Source organism: Barbus barbus (genome assembly GCF_936440315.1).
Source record: "Barbus barbus genome assembly, chromosome: 22".
Taxonomy (NCBI): Eukaryota; Metazoa; Chordata; class Actinopteri; order Cypriniformes; family Cyprinidae; genus Barbus; species Barbus barbus.
Window position 1 is genome coordinate 30,107,130 of NC_136750.1, and position 23,573 is coordinate 30,130,702.

General features: G+C 36.5%; 1 protein-coding gene across 4 annotated transcripts in view; it reads left to right on the forward strand.

The window, feature by feature from the left end:
• The window catches only part of LOC306888421 (protein mono-ADP-ribosyltransferase PARP6), a 38,582-nt gene that overhangs the window by 4,181 nt on the left and 10,828 nt on the right, over positions 1-23,573 (forward strand). The window contains exons 1-22 of one of the 4 annotated variants that reach the window (XM_079446699.1): positions 344-585; positions 3,008-3,139; positions 4,422-4,499; positions 6,077-6,171; positions 6,261-6,321; positions 6,406-6,496; positions 6,576-6,642; positions 7,677-7,826; positions 9,458-9,608; positions 9,902-9,955; positions 11,669-11,764; positions 11,835-11,927; positions 12,011-12,136; positions 15,465-15,530; positions 15,816-15,883; positions 15,969-16,017; positions 16,109-16,221; positions 17,548-17,620; positions 19,406-19,475; positions 21,071-21,150; positions 21,230-21,293; positions 22,305-22,389. In XM_079446699.1, the coding sequence (XP_079302825.1) occupies positions 3,137-3,139; positions 4,422-4,499; positions 6,077-6,171; positions 6,261-6,321; positions 6,406-6,496; positions 6,576-6,642; positions 7,677-7,826; positions 9,458-9,608; positions 9,902-9,955; positions 11,669-11,764; positions 11,835-11,927; positions 12,011-12,136; positions 15,465-15,530; positions 15,816-15,883; positions 15,969-16,017; positions 16,109-16,221; positions 17,548-17,620; positions 19,406-19,475; positions 21,071-21,150; positions 21,230-21,293; positions 22,305-22,389 (1,733 nt within the window). In that variant the 5' untranslated portion in view covers positions 344-585; positions 3,008-3,136. Of the gene's footprint in view, positions 1-343; positions 586-3,007; positions 3,140-4,421; positions 4,500-6,076; positions 6,172-6,260; positions 6,322-6,405; positions 6,497-6,575; positions 6,643-7,676; positions 7,827-9,457; positions 9,609-9,823; positions 9,956-11,668; positions 11,765-11,834; positions 11,928-12,010; positions 12,137-15,464; positions 15,531-15,815; positions 15,884-15,968; positions 16,018-16,108; positions 16,222-17,547; positions 17,621-19,405; positions 19,476-21,070; positions 21,151-21,229; positions 21,294-22,304; positions 22,390-23,573 lie in introns of those variants that run through there. The other 3 variants (XM_079446698.1, XR_013785746.1, XR_013785747.1) reach the window with 3 other exon arrangements.

Here is a 23,573-nt window from a genome sequence, read left to right on the forward strand (position 1 = left end):
AGGCTCGGCTGATAATAATAGCACAATGCCATTGGCCAATGCACCATCACGACGCAGATGTTGCTTTATTCTCTTCATTGCGCTCTTTCTTTCTTTCTCCCTCAGTTTCAGTTTTCAAATTCAAAGTCATCATTTGGAATGATTTACTTACAAAAAAGATGCCAGCAATGTAATAAGATCAAATTAAATATTAAAAAGACATTAAGAATATACTGTTGCTCTTGAATATGGTGGGTTTGATCTTTTTTCTGATAATCCAGGCAAATGCATTGCATCTCTCTCTCTCTCTCTCGTCAGCTGTAGGTCACATGACTAACTCTGCTGGCTCTCACTGAGCATGCTCAGTTCACTGTGTTGTCAGGCAAAAAAGAAGACAGCACTGGAACAGAGGAGATCTGCAATAGATAAACACACAGAGAGAGCCGGAGAGGGAGCGTTAGTATGGATGAGCGCTGCTAGTGCACAGTAATTCTGCCGTTTTGGATGGTTTGGTGCTGTGTTTCTGTATGCGTTGTGCTGTTCATCCGCTGTGTGTCGTGTCGGAGGAGAAGCAGCCGTCTGGCGGTCGCTCCATCCTCGCTGAAGGTGAGCTGGATGTGGGGGAGGGGGTGTCGTGGATGCTGGCCGTCTGTGTTTTTGGGATGCATCGGTATGTGGCGGCTCCAGCGGAGCATTATGGGTGTTTGAGGACACACGGGGGATTCGAGCAGATGGATGCTGTCGAATGTGATGATTAGACTAATATATCGGCCATAAATCATTCAGTGCATGATTAACAGAAGTGTATTTCCATCTAAAATCTGCTGAGAGCCACATATTTGTTAGTGAACATGTTATATAAAATTCCAGGTAATTGTGTGCATCTTATTTGTTGTCTTTAAATTTGCTCTCTAGATATCAGTATGTTAGTTTTTGCATCAAACATCTGACTGATTTCATGCAGGCTTGGCATGAATGCATCCATTAGAGTGATGATATTCACAAAGACGTGTATTATACATTAATATAAAGACATGCAAAGACGGTGGTGGAAACAGAAACTGTGACTCCTTATAACAACAAAATGTCTGTTTTTTGAAGAAAAGAGGAAAGCTTTTGGATTTTACAGATGTTTTAGACCTGATCTAAATGTCTTTGTTGTATAGTTTACAATTTTATAGTTTACAAAATTATATTTCTGATTTCAAATTAAGTTTGAAATTAGTTATTATTCCTCCAAAAATGTTCTGTAATGTATCCAGATGTTTTCATTTAGAATTTTATTTGTAATTTGCAAGCAAGTTTATTTATATAGTATACATTTCATGCAAAATGGTAATTCAATGTGCTTTACATAAACATAATTTAAAAATATGTAATATAAAATAATTACAACAGATGTAGAAAAAATAAAGTAACTATTAATTTTAAAACTATAAATTACAAAATTATTATTTTTAATTGTAGAATCTCATTATTGTAATACAGTATTTTAATGCATTAACGTAAAAATACATAAAAAATAATTCAATATGAATGTAAAAATAACATCACAATGCAAACGAAAGTAAATCCTTCAATGAAAAGAAATTGGTGTAGTTTTCACTCGATTGATTACAAAGAAACTGCAACTAACACATGGAATTAAATATGAAAATCTGAAGTTGAAAGACTAAAATAGTATTTTCTTGTAAAACATGCTCCAATAATCTGTTTTATTTATAACTTAGACATATATGTTTATCATTTTTCATCCTTAGACTCTTATTATTGTAATGTATTAAAGTAAAAATACACTGAAAATCTATTTAAAAAATAATTTCACAATGCACAAAAATCACAATGCTCCTAAAGGCGATATTTTAATGCAGAATATATATTGTTTTATTTTTATCTTTTGAATTTAGGGAGAAATAAAAGCCGTGCATGTTCTTGGCAGGTTTTGTGACGTCCATGTGGTGTGTTTTGTCAGTATTTATCAGATATGACTTACAGGACTACTTGGGAATTTGCTTCTGTAAATTTGTGCCCACAGACACACACACACACACACACACACACACACGAAACAGTGACACAGACAGAAGGTGTTGTTGCTAGGATACACAGTGGCGAGATGGAGGAGAAAGAACAGAACATTATTTTAAACGGCTGCGCTGAAGTGAAACCAGAGACAGAAAGGCGCCTCTGTTTCTGTAGGTCTTCAGGACTGGATGCTGTAGGTCATCTGCACGCTCACAAATATGACACTAGAATCTTTCATGTGAGAAAATGTCAGCGATGTTTAACCGTACAAAGGTCACAATGTGAGATTGATGCTGCCTGGTTGCAGAAGAGTTCTGGGAGGTTCGTTATGCATTGCTGTGCAGTTGCTAGGGTGTTCTGAATGGTTGCTAGGGTTATTTCTAAGAGGGTTTAAGTAAAAAGAGTCTCTTTTGTAAAGTTTATTTGTAATTCTCATTATTTTTAATGGTAATATATATATATATATATATATATATATATATATATATATATATATATATATATATATATATATAATATAAATAAATATACACACACACTCAATGAAAAAATTGGTGCAGAAACAATTTTCACTCAGAAATTGCTGGTAAATTTCACCGTTAATTACAAAGATATAGAAATGGCAAGTAACATGATGCACAAGATTTTGAAGTGGGACTAAAATAGTAATATTACAATAACTTTTCTTGCGTCAATGTTCATATGTGAGTTGTTTTTTTTTTCACTTGTTTTATCATCCAGCAGATGAAGATATTAAGTTTATTAGTGGCAGTGATACTTGCAAACAGCAATAAGCACAGCTTTTTTTCATTATTACAAATATATAATCTTTATGATTGCAGATATTACAGTGATTTATTTTATTGTCTCTCTTGAGATGCATAAATCTGCAGGTGCACAATAATTTGTCATTTCTCTTTGGTAACTGGTTATTGAGTTAAATGGAAAGCTCTCTGTGGTTTTGATAAATGATCTGTCTAGTAATCTGTGTATTTTCCCCCAGAAAGCAAAGAGCTCATTTTACTGAAGTCGTCTCCCGTCGTCCCAGAGTGCCTGTTGTTTTGCGGTTTGAGCTGAAATGGATCAGAAAAGCTTCATCCTGTCAGAAACGCGTCTGTGAACACCGGAGCCAATGGTGAGTGTTCACACTTCATTACACACACAAACACCATCAGACACGGCCTGCGTTCAGCTGAGGAATGACAGATGGGAGATTCACACAAATCTAACTCTTTATTTGACCTTCGGCTAAGCTCCACCCCCCTCGGTTACTGTTACCATCCCATAGGAGTCAATTGGAAATTTGGCATTCGATTTGCAGTAAAATGAGCGCATTAATTGGAAAAGTTTATTCAATGTTATTGTAATTGTGCATGAGCTGTTTTTCTTTCAAGAACCCCAACCTTAAGTTGTTTCATGAAATTATTTAAAAGTCATATTTTTACATTTGTTTATAAGTTTAATCCATTTAGTTTATTTCTGTGTATTTTGGATGTTTAATTCTTTAATTTTTCTTGATTTTATTCTATTGATGTACTTGAATTTATTTTATTTTTATTGTTTTTGATCTTTTATACTGTATTGTTGCCTGTGAATGTGATGTGAGAGCCGCTTTATGATTAAAATGATTATTATTGATAATCAGTCAGAATTGAGTCAAACTCTTCTCACAGTCACTGAAGAAAGAAAAGCCTAATTTGACAGTGATTACAGATGGTCACATTAATATAACACATTTATTCCTAATGTTTCTGCAGTGCATTGACTATGGTACTGTACTCTACTCTAAACACTAAAACTAAAATTATAGATTTAACTTGAACATGAAGAAATGTTGCATTTTCTGAAAAGGGAATCAATATTTATATGCATATTCTTTTTGAATTTGTGGGATTCTGGTCTCAGACGGTCATTTTGCATTTAGCAGTTGTTATATGAATCTGAAACTATTAATTATCAATGTCTTTAAATTAAGATTAAATCAGCCGTCTGGTGGGTTACCAAAATAATGAACTATTAAAGTGATTATCAGCGCTGTGTGTTCAGTGAAAATAATAATTATCCAGAATAAATGTGCAAAAACTATTAAAAATGGTCTTCATTAATTGAAATAAAGCTGAAATAAAGTTCAAATCTAAATATTAGATGAAAAACATACAAAAATAAAAATGAGAAATGTTGCCTTGGCAACTAACTGAAATAAATGAGTTTAGGTTGAAGTACTAAAATTACTGAAACTAAAACTGAAATAAAAAAGTTAAATATAAATAGTAAAAAACAAACAAACAAAAAAGCACATAATTAAAAAAACTATTAAAACGTCAACTAAAATTCAAATGAAAACTAAAAATAAAGTAAAATAAAATAAATAAATACTATAAACGCTAGTAAAATAGCACTGCGTCTGTTTTCTTCAGGATATTAAAGGCCAGTGCTGGACGGATGAAGAATCGGATGGAGAGAATGAACCGGAGCAGTTTCTGTACGGGATTCAGGTAAAACACTTCAGACCTCAAAACATTTTCCAGTGAGTTTCTTACATTAGTTTAGTACAATTGTTTTAGTTTTAAAGATATATGACAGGTTTAATTTACCTTTAGACATTTTGTAAGGAAGCAAAATACTGTTAAGATTGTTGTAGCAAATTAAACTTTTTCATCATATAGTGTCTTTAATGCCTTTATTTTCATTTGTATACTGTCTTGTCATGTAGGAAATATTTCCTTTTGGGTTTAAATCTCAAATGAATGTCAGTGCAGAAACAAACCACTGACTATGTGCACCTCTAGCCATAAAAGTGAAGTAAACTGTTTTTCTCAGTGGCTTTGGTGCATTTCTCAGATCAGAAATGAAATTCTCAAAACTACTTGTTCAAGCTCCACATCATCGAGTCACTTGTGCACATTATGTACATTTATCTGCAGTTTCCTACATTATCATTTACTATTGTCATGTTGCTCCAAATGTATTCTATAGTTCTCTGTAATAGCTCAAAGGTACATCTCATCAACCTTCTATTGGAAAGCATATATAGACAGAGGACAACACAAGAGTTACAAATTCTGACAGTGGACTTTCTCAATTTTATTTTTGCCTTTGTGCACATATTTATTTTCCTATGTCACAATGACATTGTAATGTGTGTGTTTTTTTAGTTTTTTTGGTCAGACCACTAGTAAAAGTGTAACTGTGAATCATATCCAGTCTTTTTCAATCAATATCCCACATACTGTAATGTGTACATTTGTACTTTTGAAATGGATATATGGCATACATAAGAAGTTCAGCCTTCTGGATTTCAGTACGGTAACTATCATCCAAACTGTTGTCATAGTTTACAGCAGGTAATACTACAGTAACAGAGTGCACTGTTGTATTGACAACATGACTAAGCATGTTGCTTATCTTGTTTGTGAACAATGACACAAGGACATCAGGCATGCGAGAGGATTTTACCCGCGCTGCCTGGCCAGGGCCAGTATAGCCTGTGATGTTGAAGAGGTTCTTTGGCCCGTCCCAGACCAAAGACGGGATACTGGGGCAAAATAATTACTTTTGTTGTTGTTTGCTTTATTGTACTGTACTCTACACTACGTTAAACTGAGGAATAAAACATTTGGGGAGTACAACACTTATTACTGGTTTTTGTAGTATTGTTTTGAATTGATCTCATCAGTGTGTAAAACTGTGTTGTAGTGTGTGTGTGTGTGTGTGTGTTTGACTGTTTTTGTGTCATGTCTGAGAGCAAAGTTTGGTTTTTCAGCAAGATTGAGTTGTTTTGAGTGGAGAGCTTCATTTTGACCTGAATATAGGAAGTTTGGGGAACTGAGTTAGGAGTTATGGATTCGTGTTTAGAGTTTCACAAAAAAGAGGCATAATTTCAAGAAATGTGTTTAAGCAATTGAGAAAAACTGTAATATCCTAGTGATTTTTGGCATAAAAGAAAAATGGATAATTTTGAGCCATACAATGTATTGTTGGCTATTGCTACAAATATACCTGTGCTACTGATGACTGGCTCTGTGCTCCAGGGTCATGTGTAAAACTGTGTAATATCGCTGTCCACCTGTAGGGGAGCTGTGCAGCCGACCTGTACCGTCACCCACAGCTGGATGCTGACATCGAGGCTGTAAAAGACATTTACACGGACAGCGGTGTGTCCGTCAGGTGAGAACGACCCTCGCTCCACATCTGATTCGGATCTGTGCATTCACACCCGATTCACTTTCATTCTGAGTGTGCTGCTCTTCCTGCAGAGAGTACGGCACCATCGATGACGTGGACATCGACCTGCAAATCAACATCAGCTTCTTGGATGTGAGACCGCACACTTCCTATACAAGCTACTTAACTTCATAAACAGATGTTGAAATGGGAATAAAGTGATTTGTGTGTTTGCAGGAGGAGGTGGCGACCGCATGGAAGGTGATCCGAACGGAGCCCATCGTCTTACGCCTCCGTTTCTCTCTTTCGCAGTACCTGGATGGACCAGGTGAGAAACGTGTGCATTTCTGTGTGTTTGCAGGCCTTTTATTTACTTTACAGTACTTTTATTTCATTTATTCCTACAGAACCGTCTGTGGACGTGTTTCAGCCGTCCAATAAAGAAGGCTTCAGTTTGGGCCTTCAACTAAAGAAGTAAGTCAACACACTGACAATCATATTAAATTAAAAGAAAGATTTGCTCATTTTTATTGTTCCTTATGGAGTCATTCTAATCGATTTATTCAGCAAGGCTGCATTAAATTGATCAAAAGTGACATTAAAGTCAATTAAATAATTATTTTTCAAATAAATGCTGTTCTTTCACTGCAAAAAAGGCTTATCCTTAGTATTTTTGTCTTGTTTTTAGTCAAAATATCTAAACATTCTTAAATTAAGATGCATTTACTAGATAAGCAAACTTACATAAGATAATTGGTCTTGTTTCCAGGCAAAAAAAAAACAACTAAATTAAGTGCATTTTGCTTAAAATAAGTAAAATTATCTATAGTAAAATAAAGAATATTTTAAAGAATATTTACTCACCCCACTGGCAGATAATTTTACACGTTTTAAGCAAAATGCGCTTAATTTAGTTGTTTTGTTTTCTTGCCTGGAAACAAGACCAATTATATTATGTCATTTTGCTTATCTAATAAATGCATCTTAATTTAAGAATTTTTAGATATTTTGACTAAAAACAAGACAAAAATACTAAGGATAAGCCTTTTTTGCAGTGTTTGAACTTTGTTCATCTGTGAATCCTGAAAAATAAAATGTATCACGTTTCCACATAAATATTGTGCAGCAGAACTGTTTTCAACATTAATAATAATCAGAAATGTTTCTTGAGCAGTAAATCAGTATATTAGAATGATTTCTGAAGAAGACTGGAGTAATGATGCTGAAAATTCAGCTGCGCATCACAGAAATAAATTACATTTTAGGACATATTCACATAGAAAACAGCTATTGTAAATTATAATATTATTTAACATTTTTACATTGTTTTTTATCAAATAAATGCAGCCTTGGTGAGCAGAAGTATTTAAAAAATCTTACCGACCCCAAACTTTTCAATGGTTGTGTGTTTTATTATAAGTCATTCTATTTCATTGATTGATTGATTGAACAGAAACTGTAATGAAAGACTGTCAAAATGAAGCTGAAGCTTGTTTTGGTGTTTCTAGGATCCTCAGTACGTTCACGTCGCAGCAGTGGAAGCACCTCAGTAATGAGTTCCTCAAAGCCCAGCAGGAGAAACGACATAGCTGGTTCAAAGCCGGAGGAACCATCAAGAAATTTCGTGCAGGATTGAGCATCTTCTCCCCGATTCCCAAGTACGTCCTTATCGTTTGATTTGAAAACACACGTCATTCATGCTAACAATCTGATTGTGGTCGATGCATCTGAAATAGGGCTCAACAGTGATCGGCTGGAAGTGTTTTCCATTCATTTTCTCCATAGGGAACTTTTCAATAATCAGTTTGAAGCAATGAACCAAACCAACCAACTTCAGAATGATCACAACAGTACAAGCAAAAAGAAAAGGAATAAAATTAAAACAACAAAGGTAAAGGAATGCTACACCGTCCCATATTGACTCGCAGTATATAATTACCTAGTTAGGCTCCATAAATCCACTGCAGGATTTATTATATTTTCATCTTCTTTGGCTACAGGATTATGGGTAGTGAAGTTCCTCACCTGGAATTCTGCAATTAAACAGGATTTGTTTTTGAAATGACTTATTCACACGTATAAGAAATTATATTTACATTTACATTCATGCATTTGGCAAACACTTTTATACATAGTTGTGTACACTTGCATTCAAGCTATATGTATTATTTCGATTCAAGCATTCACTGGGAATTGAAACCAATGCAGTGTTGCTACTGCCATGCTGTTTGAGCTACAGGAGGGCTATCATTGTCATATAACCAGTTAAGACTGCAATGAAAGGTTTAGATTAATTAAGATATATTTTAAGGAGATTTTGAATGACGATTTTGCTTCCTGAGCCTGACTGTTGAGCTTTATTAACAAAAAAACAAACAAAAAAAATATTTTTATATTATATTTAATCATATAAGTGAGTATCTGCCAGTGTCTCTGAAAAATAAACCTAATTTAAAGGGAAAACAAGATTATTTTTCTTATTGATTATTAAGATTATTTTTATTGACCCCATTGGCAGATTTGTTTTGTTTTCTTGTTTTAAGCAAAAACTCATTTAATTTTGATGCATTTTTTACAATACAAGCCAATATTTATTATTTTGCTTCTCAAGTTAATAAAAGATCAAGTAAACAAGTCAACAAAATATATTATGTCTTGTTTTGTAAAAAAATAAAATAAATAAATAAAGTGAGTTTAAACTTAAAACAAAAAAGATATCTATCAGTGGGGTAAGAAAAATAAAAAAATTAATGGGAAAACAAGTTTATTTTCTGACACCATTACAATTTATTTTTTCATGTTTTAAGCAAAAGTCCATTTAATTTTTATGCATGTTTAACAAAACAAGACTTGATCTTGTATATACTTGAGAAGCAAGATAATAAAAGATATTAAGTCAAGTTGTTTTGTTAAAAATTTATAAAAATGGAGTTTAATCTTAAAACAATAAAAAACATATCCTGGTGGGGTCAGAAAAATAAACTAAATTCAATGGGAAAAACACCTTTGTTTTTCTGACCCCATTGGCAGTGATTTTTTCAAGTTTTAAGCAAAAGCCTATTTAATTACATTTTTTATACATCAAATACATTTTTTACAAAACAAGACTTGGCCTCCTATATCATTTTGCTACTAATGTTTAGATGTTTGTACTGAAAAACCAGACAGAAACATTAAATAAGAAGTCATTTTTGCAGTACAAGTTCTGCTTTCTACTAGTCGGCAAGCATAATTAAGGTAATTCCAGCGTGAACTCATCCGCTGGCTGTGGCCTCCATCTTGGCTCCAGGTCTCCCAGTTTCCCCCTGATCCAGGACACAGTGTTGAAAGGCAAACTGAACGTACCCGAGCTCAGAGTCACCCGGCTTATGAACCGCTCCATCTCCTGTACCATGAAGAACCCCAAGGGGGAGCTGTTTAGCTATCCTCCGAACAGCCAGGTCAGCATCCCGTCTTCCCCGACTGCACGCTTTCTGTTCCAAACACTCTCTCCCCGCTTCTCCATACCCGTGACCCCTCACTAGGGCCTCCAGATAAAACATGGATGCACAGTCCCTCATCCCAACCCTCAGCCTCTTTGCCCTCCGACATCCCCTCGCCTAACACGGCTGGCTGGCATCTTTCCCATAATGCTTTGTCTCCGTTAACCCATCAGACTGTGGCTGTCCCGGCGGGCAGGGCCCCTGCGCAGATTACCACCCGCCAGCTGATTGAGTTGTTTTTCTCATCCCAGGCGGGCGGACACTGCAAGAACATCCCCACGCTGGAGTACGGCTTCCTGGTGCAGGTACGGTCACACTACAGCCTCCGCGACACGCACGACTTCATCCTTTCCCATGATGCCCATCCCAACATCACATCCGTTCATGTCGAGTACAGCGTCTTAGTGAGGCTAAATACAGACCGTAAATCTCGTAAAAGGTCATAATCATGACGACGCAGAGGATTAAAGCACCTGCCAAAAATGTACAGCTTTATTTTGAATGAAAAAAAACCCCCCAGAATTAATGCACACCTAACGTGATAAAATACAACAAACTTAAATATACATTAATGGCGCAGAGGATTACACCCTGATACATTAAATTAGAAATAAATAAAAAGCAATAAGCAACAGTCTATTAAATTAATGCACGTTTAAGGTGATAAAATAGCAAAGTTTATTATGCATAGGATTAAAGCACCTACCAAAAATGTACAGCTTTATTTTAAAGATTAAAAATTAAATCAAATTAAATAAAAAATACAAAGAATAAGAATACAGAATAAGCAACAGTCCACTAAATTATTGAAAATTAATTCACACCAAGGGTGATACAACTGGAATCACACATTTTGTTTGACCATTTCGACCACTTGTATATGTGTTTATCTTAAGATATTTTTCAGAGTTTCATTCTTAAAAGGCTCTCGTTTCTTATATCTCTTATGAAATATTTAGCTTAACTGCAGTTATTAGTTCAAAAGGAACATGGTGGAGTGATGTGCAAATGTCATGTAAACCTGTGATTATTTCATAACCGTGCTGTTATTACAGTAATAAGGTTCAAGAGGCCGTGCTATAGCGTGAAGAATATCCACAGCTGAAAGATGTTTCAGTAATATTCACAATATAGCATTATATAACACAAACCTTATTGCTTAGCAGCACAGATAAATTTAGGACACATTCACAGTCATTCAAATGTGATTTTGTGAAACGTGATGTACATAGTAGCTGTTTTACATCATTTCTGTTTGGGGTTAGTAAGATTTTTTTTAAGAGATTATGGGTGCATTAAATTGATCAAAAGTGACAGTAAAGACATTTATAATGTTATAAAAGATTTCTGTTTCAAATAAATGCTATTCATATGTGTATCCTGAAATATTTCCACAAAAATATAGTGCAGCACAACTGTTTCCAACATTGATAATAATCAGAAATGTTTGTTGAGCAGTAAATCAGTATATTATAATGATTTCTGAAGATCATGTGACACTGAAGACTGCGGTAATGATGTGAAAATACAGCTTAGATCACAGGAATAAATTACATTTTAACACATATTCACAAAGAGAACAGCTATTTTAAATTGTAATAATATTTCAAATTTTTACAGTATTTATGATCAAATAAATGCAGCCTTGGTGAGCAGAAGCATTAAAAAAATCTTACCGTCCCCAAACTCACAGTAGTGTGTATCGTGTGTATTTGTAGCACAACTGGAACACTGGATTGACCAATCAGCATCTAGAATTGGAACAATATTTAATTAACTTCTTTGTAATATGTGTCAACCAATTCAACAATGCTGCCGTATTAAAATGTCAGCGTCCTAATGCAGTTTCCAGTGTGTGTGTTTCACTCATCATCATCATCATCATATTACACAACAGCTTCATGATTCGCTCCACTTTCTCTGTTATTGCGCTGCGATTCTCTTTGATCTTCCTGTGACAGAGGATCCCATCAGCTCAGGGTTTCTTCTGATGATCGTCTCTGTCTATCCTCCGTTAGATAATGAAATACTCTGAGCAGCGGATCCCCACTCTGAACGAATACTGCGTGGTGTGTGACGAGCAGCACGTCTTCCAGAACGGATCCATGCTGAAGGTGAGCGTCAGCTGTTGCTCACGGCTAAAGCTGGGTTCTTTGCTCTGATTGGTCGGTTTCTTCCCGCCAGCCCGCGGTTTGCACGAGAGAGCTGTGTGTGTTTTCCTTCTACACGTTGGGAGTGATGTCCGGAGCGGCTGAGGAGGTGGCCACCGGCGCTGAGGTGCGTCACGAGCTCCATTCATTCGTCTTGTGTGCTGAGGTTCAGAGTTTGTTGAGTAAATGTTGTGTGATGTTCATCTTCAGGTGGTGGACCTGCTGGTGGCCATGTGTCGTGCCGCTCTCGAGTCGCCCCGTAAAAGCATCATCTTTGAGCCGTATCCGTCCGTGGTCGACCCCAATGACCCCAAAACACTCGCCTTCAACCCGAAGGTGACTGTCTCTTCTTGCACTCATATGAACTATTGTTTGATCTGTTATTCTGCAAATTCATCAGTATAAATGTACATTTTGTGCATCAGAAACGCATATGTGACCCTAGACCACAAAACCAGTCATAAGGGTCATTTTTTTGAAACTGAGATGTATACATCATCTGAAAGCTGAATAAATAATCTCTCCATTGATGTATGGTTTGTTATGATAGGACAATATTTGGCTGAGATACAACTATTTGAAAATCTGGAATCCGACCAAATATTGTCCTCTTCTAACAAACCACACATCAATGGAAAGCTATTTATTCAGATTTCAGATTATTATCTCAGTTTCAAAAGATTGACCCTAATGACTGGTTTTGTGGTCTAGGGTCACATTTGTTTTTTAGCAAAAAAAAAACAAAAAGCATCTGCTGTGTAACAGGGCTCAAAGCATCAAAACCCATTTCCACCACTGAATAAAACATAAAAAAAGATTATTGTGACTTTGTATCTCACAATTCAGACTTTTTTTCTCACAATTGCGAGTTTACATCTCACAATTCTTATAAAGTCAGAATTGCAACATATTATTATTATTATTTAGTCATTTAGCAGACGCTTTTATCCAAAGCGACTTACAAATGAGGACAACAGAAGCAATCAATTGTAGTATTGAAACAACTAAAAACAGATCCAAAACTAAAAGCTAAAATGTTATAAATACTACCTAAACACATTTTAAAAATAAAGAAATTAAATAAAAATGACAAAGCATACAAAATTTCAAAACTTAACATTTAAATGCAAAACAATAAATAAAGCTAAAAACAATTCAAAATATTAATGAACAAAAGGTATAAGAGTTAAGAGTATAATGATAATTCTAACATAACACTAAGCCAAACACCAAAAAAACAACAGCTATATACTGTATATGTATATGTACAACCACACACACACACACACACACACATATATATATATTAGGGATGTGCGTCTCCATAACTGAGGCTGATGCGATACGCATCTCGATGCATAGCCAACGATACGATACATTGAAGATACATATGAAGCAGCTAGCGATGCGATGCGATACGATTCACCCCTATTACGATGCAGTGCGATTCGATTTCGATGCGATTCGGTACAATACGATGCAATGGAAAAAATATGATCGCTTTTATTTCTTTGGTTCAGACAGACAGCAAATCATAAATTAACTTATGTGTCTTCTGACTTCTAACGCCTCGAGGCCTGTTTCATAAAACAAGTTTGCCAAATAGGCCAGGCTTATTTCAGTTAGTCTGACTCGCTGGCAAATGATATGGTTCCATGAAGCAAATTTAACAAAGATCAACCTCAGTCACTGTGGCTACTTACACTGGTGCAGGTCAGGCTAAGCTGAGCTCCTCTAACGCTGACCAATAGGAATGCAATATTACCACTGACTCTCTCACAGACTATCATAGCCATGCAGCCTTTCTCCTTGGTTTTATAACAACCGTACCTTTTATAATTAGAACAGATAGCATTAGAACATTACAATCTAACATTGCTCTTTAAAGCATTAACAATCACTAAACTAAAAGTTAAAATCACTAAAATAAAACTACATTTTAACTGCTATAAGAAACACACATTAACTCATCTGAGCTGATTTTAGCTTACATTTTATTTACCCATTACAATAGTCCCTTTACCGTTACTGCTGTCATAAAATGCATATTTGACTCAGAATTATTTCACTCCGTCTGTTTAGCGCACAGCAGCGCTCGTCCACTCACGTAAACCCACTCCTGACAGCAAAATGGATGTATTTGCATGATTTTCTCAAATTTACAAATGAAAAATATAGGCTACTTTTGACATGTCAGCTATGCACTGAGGAAAACCAAACGTCTCAAATGCATCAAACAGCACAAATATATTCGCTGTTTGCCATGGTTCTAAAAACTGAAACAGAAGTGAAACTAGTAGAAAAGAGGAGAAATAAAAAGTGATACTCATATCCTTTGCCGGTGTCCCAGCCCGGTGGAGTCACACGGTAGAGTCGATGGTCTTTACACTCTTCATTCTTCACACGAGGAGGACTTCACACGACGGCTGCCGCGGTAAACTAAGCTTTTTTATACCTGTCTAACAAAATACTGATTGAATTTAGCTGGACACACTTTCCTTATTTTTCACAACAAATGGCCGAGCAAGCGCAGACACTGACAAGATAAACTCATATAAACTCGCAATTGTAAGAAAACAGTATTTTTTCCTTAGAATTGGACTGCAGTGTAAGTCGCTTTGGATAAAAAGCATCTGCTAAATGCATAAATGCAAATGTAAAAAATTCACAATTACCTTGTTTTATTTTTTATTCAGTGGTGGAATCGGTCTTCCATACATCAGTCAAGCACCGCATGTTTATAATGTACTGAAACTACACTACTTATTTTGTATATTGTTTTTGTTTTCAGTGCAAATACCTCAACATTCTTAAATCAAGATGCAATCACATGAGAAACGAAATGGCTTAATGTATTAAGTCTTGTTTCTTGATAAAAATGATAAAAATTAAGTGAGTTTATAATATAAACTCTCGTGCTGTGTTCTAGTCATTTTGACCTGGAGAGGATTTTCTTTGTCCAGCCTTTTAAAGGTTGCTTATAAATTTCTCATTATACTATATCTTCACCAAATCCTGGATTTAATCTATTTGTTTTCTTTCAGTTAGCACAGTTTTGTGTTTCTTTTTGGAATTGATTGATTGCAGTCCTCACTGATCAGAGCTCGTGCACCTCAGCTTTTGAGAGAACATTGGCAAAATTATCCACAAATAAAGCTCTTTTCACTCAAAAATGCATAAGCTCAGATCAGTGAGGCCTACAATCAGTCAGTTCCTAAAAGAAACACAGCTAAGTATGCTAATTGAAAGAAAACAAGTTTTGAATCCAAGATATAGTGATGATATAGCATAATTAGAGATATGCAAGCAATGTTTAAAAGGCTGGTCATTTTTGACATCAAACTAGGTGCTGAATTTCAGTACAGCTCAAGGGTTAAAAACCAGAAAACAACGTCTGTTTTTAAGCATCAAAGGTTTTTTGCTTCTTAAGTAAATGTATCTTGATTTAGGAATGTTTTGATGTTTGAAAAAGACAAAAACAAAATACTGAGTAAGAAAATTATTTTTTGCAGTGTATTAAGATTCAAATCAACTTGACTTCAACTTTAACCAGGATCAAACCCTTCCTCCTTTGTGTGTGTGTGTGTGTGTGTGTGTGTATGTGTGTGTGTGTGTGTGTGTGTGTGTGTGTGTGTGATTATTGTACTGCTCCTGTGCCGAACAGAAGAAGAATTATGAGCGTCTGCAGAAAGCTCTAGACAGTGTGATGTCTATTCGGGAAATGACGCAGGTACTGTGGCCAAATGCAAGATTAACAAATGTGTTCATTAATATTTCATGATATATCTGGTTTTATTGTCCAGATTTGTCTTGAGAAACTCTAGAAAGCTTTTTAGTCAGTCTACTTGCTAAAAAAATTATCCTTAAATCTTTATAAAATATCTTTCCCACAACATTCCTGTGGAATATCCTTATTAAATCATACAAAGACTAAATTAAAGTTTGAAAAAATAATTTGCATGTGTAAAAATGATATTGATAAATGAGTTGTCAGAGGCTGTATTTGTATTTTCAGGGCTCGTATCTGGAGATTAAGAAGCAGATGGATAAACTGGATCCTCTGGCTCATCCGTTGCTGCAGTGGTGAGTTAATAAGCAACAGGTGGGCATTACAGGGATTTTACCACAGTAAGTGAGTTTAGACCCGTCTGATGGTTTCTCTCTGCAGGATCATATCCAGTAACAGGTCTCATATTGTGAAGCTGCCGCTCAGTAGGGTAAGATGAACACCTTTAAATGCAAGAACAGCTTAACTTTTATAAGCTTATCTTTGTTCATTTTCACTTCTGTATGTTTTGCTGTTTATAGCAGCTGAAGTTCATGCACACATCTCATCAGTTTCTGCTGTTGAGCAGCCCGCCAGCAAAAGAAGCTCGATTTCGCACCGCAAAGAAGCTCTATGGCAGCACCTTTGCCTTCCAGTGAGTCCTGCAGAAACACACACACACACACACACACACACACGTCTCGTGAACGACGCAGCCAACCCGAATGCTTCGGTTAGAATTAACAAAGCTGTCTGCACTCAACGTTGCATTGAAAATCTGGTGTGGACTTTGATCAAATAAATGCAGCCTTGGTTTCGTTTCAAAAACGAAAAGATTACAGACTTCTTTCAGAAACAACAAACTAGAATGCCTCCATTATAATCAAAAAACTTTAAGTGATGGAGTGCAACAAGGTTGCAGCAGGGACTGTTAGAAATGTAATTTGATTACAAAATATATTTTTATTGAAAATTACATTTTGATTACAAACTACATTTTGATTAAAGATTATATTATGATTACAAACTACATTTTGCTTTATTGAATATAATGGGAGGATTCTAGTTTGGTGCAGTATTCAGTGTAGCAACTGTATTTTTTCCTCTATTTTTAGTTTTTTTTGTGCTAAAGATCATTGCTTTTAGAATGACTGCATTTTGCATGAGTAAGGTCTTCTATTGAGACATATCTATTATCCAACATTAAATGAATGTCAAGATTAAATAGTTGTTTTTTTGTCTTCAATAAAGTGAAAATGTTTATATAATCAGTTTCAATTTAGTACATTTAAAAAAAAAAATTAATTGTAGGTTAAGAACTAAAATATGACATAAAATAAGAGTTTCAAGGCCTGTTTTATGCCTCATTCATTTAAATCTGCCAAGAAATCATATTTATATGCTTCAGATCAGGTTACTATTCAGAGCTCAGTGAAATGTTTCCTTTGATCCTGACAGACCACCTGAGAAATAATATCAAGAGCATTAAAAATAATGACAGGTTTATATTGGGTGCAGGCTTTTAAATGTGGTATAAATTTAAACACCACCGGAAAACACTTCAGAGTTGTTGTTTTTTGTTCTATTTCTGTGCGTGTTATTTTTGTGGACACAATTCCACTTTTAGACCTTGCGAGAAATAAAAGTCTTTCAAAAACAGCCAACAAAAGACTAGCATAACATCGGTCGTCTGTGTTTAAAAATAAACTAGTGGCAGATTTAACGAACCGCCGCTGTGCTGTTCCTCCACGAGTGTTACATCATACTGGACGGGTCATCTGATTGTTTTCAGTCACACTTATAAAACTGATTTTGGACATCTTCTGAACAGCGAGTGGTGCAGGACTGCGCAAAACTCACAACCATGATATGAGAGTGTGTGCAAGTTGCTAAGGTGTCTTTTGGTCCAAAGAGTCCGGCACCATTCTGGTCTGTGGGATTTTTTCACTTGTTTTATCATCACTTGTTTCTCTCTCTCTAGTGGCTCCCATATTGAGAACTGGCACTCGGTTCTGAGGAATGGACTGGTCAATGCCTCTTATACGAAACTGCAGGTATGTAAAAGTCATCAGTCAGCTGACCTCAGACACACCTCCTCATTGGACAGCTCATGTTCTCACGTTCAGAATGGAATGCTAGCATACTGCTTACGTCACAGTGTGTGCTGTATAGTGCTGACTACGTAAGAGTAGTAAGTGAAACAGAATGGAACGTTTGAAACCGTAATCTGCAACATTGTTTCACTTGACCTCATTGTGTAGCATTTGAATTCTCACTGTCTTTTTCTCTTGTTTTCCAGTACAGATATCTAAAAGTTTTTTAATGCAAGATACATTTACTTGAGATACAAAATGACATAAAGATAGCAAGCCTTGATTTTTGAGAAATTAATCAATGAAGTGGAAGTTTGAAACGAATGGGGTCAGAAAAATTCTCTTAATTCTAAATTCAAAAGTAAATTTTTCTGACTGATTGATATTTTTTCTTGTCACTTAAATTTGATGATCAGAAACAGGACTTCTTATGTTTTTGCCGTCATTTCTCATCTTGATTTAAGATTATTTGTACTGGAAACAAAACAAAATACTGAGGAAAACCTTTTTTTTGCTGCGCCATGAGAGGCGTCCACTTATCATCTTTGAAATAAATGATTATTATGCATTTTTAATCAAATTTAGTATAGAAATGCATATTTAATTCTTAGCAAAATGATTCTTAGCCTTTAGTGTAAAAAAAATAAATAAATATTCCAGTACAAATATCTCAACATTCTTAAATCAAGACACCTTTACTTGAAGGAAAATAAGAAAAATTGATCAAAATGAAGTGACTTTATCTTTAAAACAAACAAAACAAATATCAGTCAGTGGGTTCAGAAAAACTGACTTTATTCAAAATGAAAACTAGTATTATTATTTTTCTGAATGGTCAATATTTTTTCTTGCTTCAAGTAAAAAATGCAGTAAGTTTTTCAAAAAATAAGACTTGTCTTTTTCCTGTTATTTTGTATCTTGATTTAAGAATGTTTAGATATTTGTGCTGGAAAACAAGACAAAAATACCGTAGAAGAACATCATTTTTTTAGTGCAGTGAGTGGCGTTGGAAATATTTATTTTGCATTTTCAATCCAATTTAGTGTAAAAATATATGAACTTTTGTCAGACTGATTAAATAGGCTAATGTTACAAATCAAGGCAGATTTTACTTCTGGTTCGTTCATCACACTGGAAATGGAAGGTGAAGTTGCATTGCATTGTGGGATACAGAACATTATGGTAGGATCCTATTCTGAACAGTTCAAATAAATGTGGTTCTCAAGCTTTGTTTCTTCGTGCTTCACTGAAGACTGTGAGATCAGTGGCGTTTGATGAGGTTTCTAGAGGGTTTGTGTTCAACACTGAAGATGAAGTTTACCAGGAAAACAACTAAATCCTCCTGGAATGATCTTTTTCTATAAGAAATTTCCTTCTTCATTTTCATGTCATCTGGTGCTTGTTGATGTCATGCTTTTCTCCTGGAAAGATGTCCATCGTTTAATTCAGTCATACAGCTATAAACTCTCATGAGACTGAACGTTAATTATGCTGCATGTTCATGCATCTTCAATGGAAACCATATTCATCATCATCATCATCATCACCCGTCTTCTCCCATGATGCTTTCTTCTTCATTCATTGAGTGCATCCCATCAGACGTCTGTGCTCGTGTGCTTTCTGTGTCTTGCTGTGATTCTTTGGCCCATGGCTCAGATGGGAAAGCGTTTCTGGCGTGTTTCTCTTCTTTCACGGGGAGCGTGTGCAGAGCGTGTAATTCTCTCCTCCTCTTCTCTTTCATCAAAGCTGCATGGAGCAGCGTACGGGAAGGGCATCTATCTGAGCCCCATATCCAGTATTTCCTTTGGATACTCAGGTAGGATCCAGACCCGCGTCCTCAGTCTCTCTCTAACAAACACCTCAGTCTGTTTTCTGATCCATATGAATGTTGCTTTGTTGTGCGTGGACACTCTCTTTGAATCTGTGATTGTTGTATGTGCTGAATTGTTTTTCCTTTTCCACACTGCAAACAATCATTTTCTTTATCAGTATTTTGTCTGTTTTTTTCTAAAACAACATACTTTTACTTCAAGCAAATTTGGGAAGGACTAGTTTTCTTACCTCGTTAGCAAATGTCTCCTTTTAAGTCTAATCTGCTCTACCTTTTGGTAATTTCTTCCACTTAAAACAATGATTTCTTCTTCAGAATTTGTCTTATTTTTGCAGTGCAAATATCTAAACATTCTTAAATCATAACATTTATATAAGAAACAAAATGACTTTAATGAATAGTATATTTATTTATAATAAATTAAGATATTAAGTCTTGTTTTCTGAAGAATGTAATTGTAAAAATGTAAATAAAAAAATCACCAAAGAGGTAAGAAACATACATTTTATTTAAAGGGAAAACTAGATTATTTTTCTGACCCCACTGACATTTTTTTTCTTTCTTTAAGCATAAAGTTGCTTAATTTTGAATAATAATAAAATAATACTTATTCAATGTCATTTTGTTTTTAATAAAAAAAATCTTTAGATATTTTTACTAGAAAACAAGACAAAAATATTGAAGAAAATTTCAGAGAAAAAATGGGATACAAATATGTCAAATAATAATATAAACTATTATTTAAAGTAAAGTAAAGTAAAGTCGTGACGTATTGTCAAGTATGGTGACCCATACTCGAAATTGGTGCTCTGCGTTTAACCCATCCAAGTGCACACACACAGCAGTGAGTAGTGAACAAATGCACACCGTGAACACACACCCGGAGCAGTGGGCAGCCATGCTGCGGCGCCCGGGGAGCAGTTGGGGGTTCGGTGCCTTGCTCAAGGGCACCTCAGTCGTGGTATTGAGGGTGGAGAGAGCGCTGGACATTCACTCCCCCCACCTACAATCCCTGCCGGCCCGAGACTCGAACCCGCAACCTTTCGATTACGAGTCCGACTCTCTAACCATTAGGCCACGACTTCCCAATAACTTCCCCATCTCATGCAATGCTGCTTCTCAGGTAAATGTTTTAAAGGATGTTTTTACTGTTAAAAAAACAAACTGACTATACAAGAAATACTTGGTAAAAACAAAAAATACTGACCAAAAGAAATATTTTTGCAGCTCATGAACAAGTCGAGGTCCAGTCTGATCTCACATGTTTCCACTGAACAACAACAACTCAGTCTAGTTAGTAGCTGGGCATTTAGTGTTCATTGCACATAGAAAAATAACCAACAACAAGATCAACCAAGCTGTATTTCGGATACTGTATAAGTAATAAATTAAAGAAAAAAATATACTGTATACATAGATAAAAAAAAAGAAACAAAGAGTTTGAATGCAAATTACATACTAATTCAGTTATTTTCATGGACCGATTCTGTTCTGGCCTCATTTGAGCATCATGTCACTGGAAAAGGGATGTATATGAGATCAAATGATGATTTATTTCTTCTGGTTTTGTATGTGTTCAGGAATGGGGAAGGGCCAGCATCGCATGCCCACTAAAGATGAGTTAGTCCAGCGATATAATCGAATGAACACAATACCACAGGTACGACAGCAACATTAAAACACTTGACCTGTGCTGGGCGTCTCGGAGCAGTAAATGTGTGTTATTTGTCCTTCAACAGAGTCGCCCGATACAGTCGCGTTTCCTCCAGAGCAGGAACTTAAACTGCATCGCTCTCTGTGAAGGTAAAACATCTCAGATCTCACCTGCTCTAACAGTTCAGTCAGTTTTGGCTTGAAACATTTGGCTTGAGTAGAGAAAGATTATTTGATATATTGCTTAATAAATTCTCTTGTGTTTGGTTAAATCCTGTTTCTCAGCCAGGACTGATGTATGAGATGATTAGCCTATTTCACGAAAATCAGAAATCATGTCAGCGCAGGGTAAATTTAGTTTTGTTACAGGTCTGCGCCTATTATATCAGTATGCCCTTTTCTCAAATAGTGCTTCTTACCTTTTCTGTTTTGTCTGCTTTCCAAGTTGTTGTTATGTAATCTACAAAGAAATAACATTTTACTTGTTTGTAACTTGTATGGCCACTGTCTCGTGAGATAATACGCTCAATATAGTGCCGGATGGTTTCTATTCTCCATCTCCGACATCTCTTTTTATGTCTTTGATCTCCGGTATATTTGAGCATATTATCTCAATTTCCCTTGAATCACCACATCATGATAAATTATTTAAAATTACAACATTTATGTCCAGATGCACATTTTTCCAAGAATGCATTAAACAATGTCCAATTGAAGCATATTAAACTCAATCCGAGTCATCTCTTGTATAATATGTACTTCCCAGGGCACATTATGTAATGTACATTTACGCCATCACATTAATAATGCAAAGGAGAGCAAGTAGAAAATACAATATTAGTTTAATAATAATAATATCACGTGGAGAGTCATAATGCACAGCCAGCACCAAATGAACAGAACGACTAACTAACTGAATTATAACTGCCACATTTAGAGTTAAACAAACTAGTATTTAACGACCCGAGCTGATGCAAAAAGTTAATTGTGAAATATTTGCACTTTGTAGAGTAAAGTACCGGCAGTTCAAGCATTTTCATAATCTCTAATTTGTATAAAAAGACTTTGATTCTCAAACTCGTTGTTATGTTGTTGAACTTTTACCCTGCAAGCCAGAAACACGGAGGTGTGAAAAGGCTGATGGTGTTTCTGTGTTGACAGTGATCACATCCAAAGACCTGCAGAAACATGGCAACATCTGGGTGTGTCCGGTGTCTGACCACGTCTGCACACGCTTCTTCTTCGTGTGAGTGTCTGTCTGATTGATTACGAGAAGCTACGGAAGCCCCCAGAGACCATGCACTTGTTTTCTTGTGATCTCAATTTATTTTTATTATGAACTTGTCATAACAAAATGTTCCCTATCAGTCAGTCACGTTCGACGTAACGTCAGTGTGACTGACTAATGGGAACTCGCTCGAGAGCCCAATCATCTTCGAGTGTTAACAAAACAAGCCAATGACAGTTGGCGTGCGTGTTTCGCCACGCGCACCCCGCCCCGCAGTGCGGGTATAAAAGGAGAGCGCGTGCAAACGCACATCAGCTTTTCGCTTCGGAGCCGAGCCTTGCTGCGAATCTCCGAGAGTGTACAAGACAGCTTGACGAGTGTTGGTGTTACGGCGCGTCAGCGGAGGTTGCGATCCAGTGCTGCTGCTTCATCTCGGCGTGCTGCAGCTCTCATTCTGCGGTCGCGCTGCGACCTCTCCTGGGCGCTTCAACACTTTTTCTAAAAGAGAATTTCTTTCAAAAAAGAGCAAATTCTGAAAGAGCTCCACGAGCGACGGGCGTCTTTTTAAAGATGGCTTCCCGCTCGTGTGTTTCTGGATGTGGCCGTTTCCTGGCTTCATCTGATGGTCACGATCGCTGTGTCTCGTGCTTGGGCTTTCAGCACGCTGAGGCAGCGCTCGTGGATGACTCATGTTCTCTGTGTGGGAACATGACCATCGCGATGCTGCGCTCCAGATACCTCCTCGTCAAGCGGGGGGGTATCCCCCTTGCCATGCCCCGTTCTAGTTCCTCCGGTTCTCGGAGGGCTACTTCGGCTCATGGTCAGGGTGACTTGAGGATCACAGTGAGAGCTTCCCCGTCGAGTGCGTCTCCGCGGGCCTCTCACTCCTCTAGCGCATCGCACCGTCTGGGGTTTCCGGACGAGTTTGTGGAGTCCTCGGACAGGGCGGGGCCCAGCATCTCGTTCGGAGCTCCAGCAGATGACAGGATGTCGGTCACTGCATCGGGGGATGAGCTAGGTTCTGGAGATGATGATTCGGCTGCGCTGCCTCCATCAGGAAGAGTGGCGTTGACCGAGTCAGATCCAGAACTGACTGCTATGCTTTCCCGGGCCGCTGAGAGCATCGGGCTGCACTGGAGGCCTCCTCCTTCTCCCGAACGCTCAAGGCTGGACGATTGGTTCCTGGGGGCGCAGGCCGATCG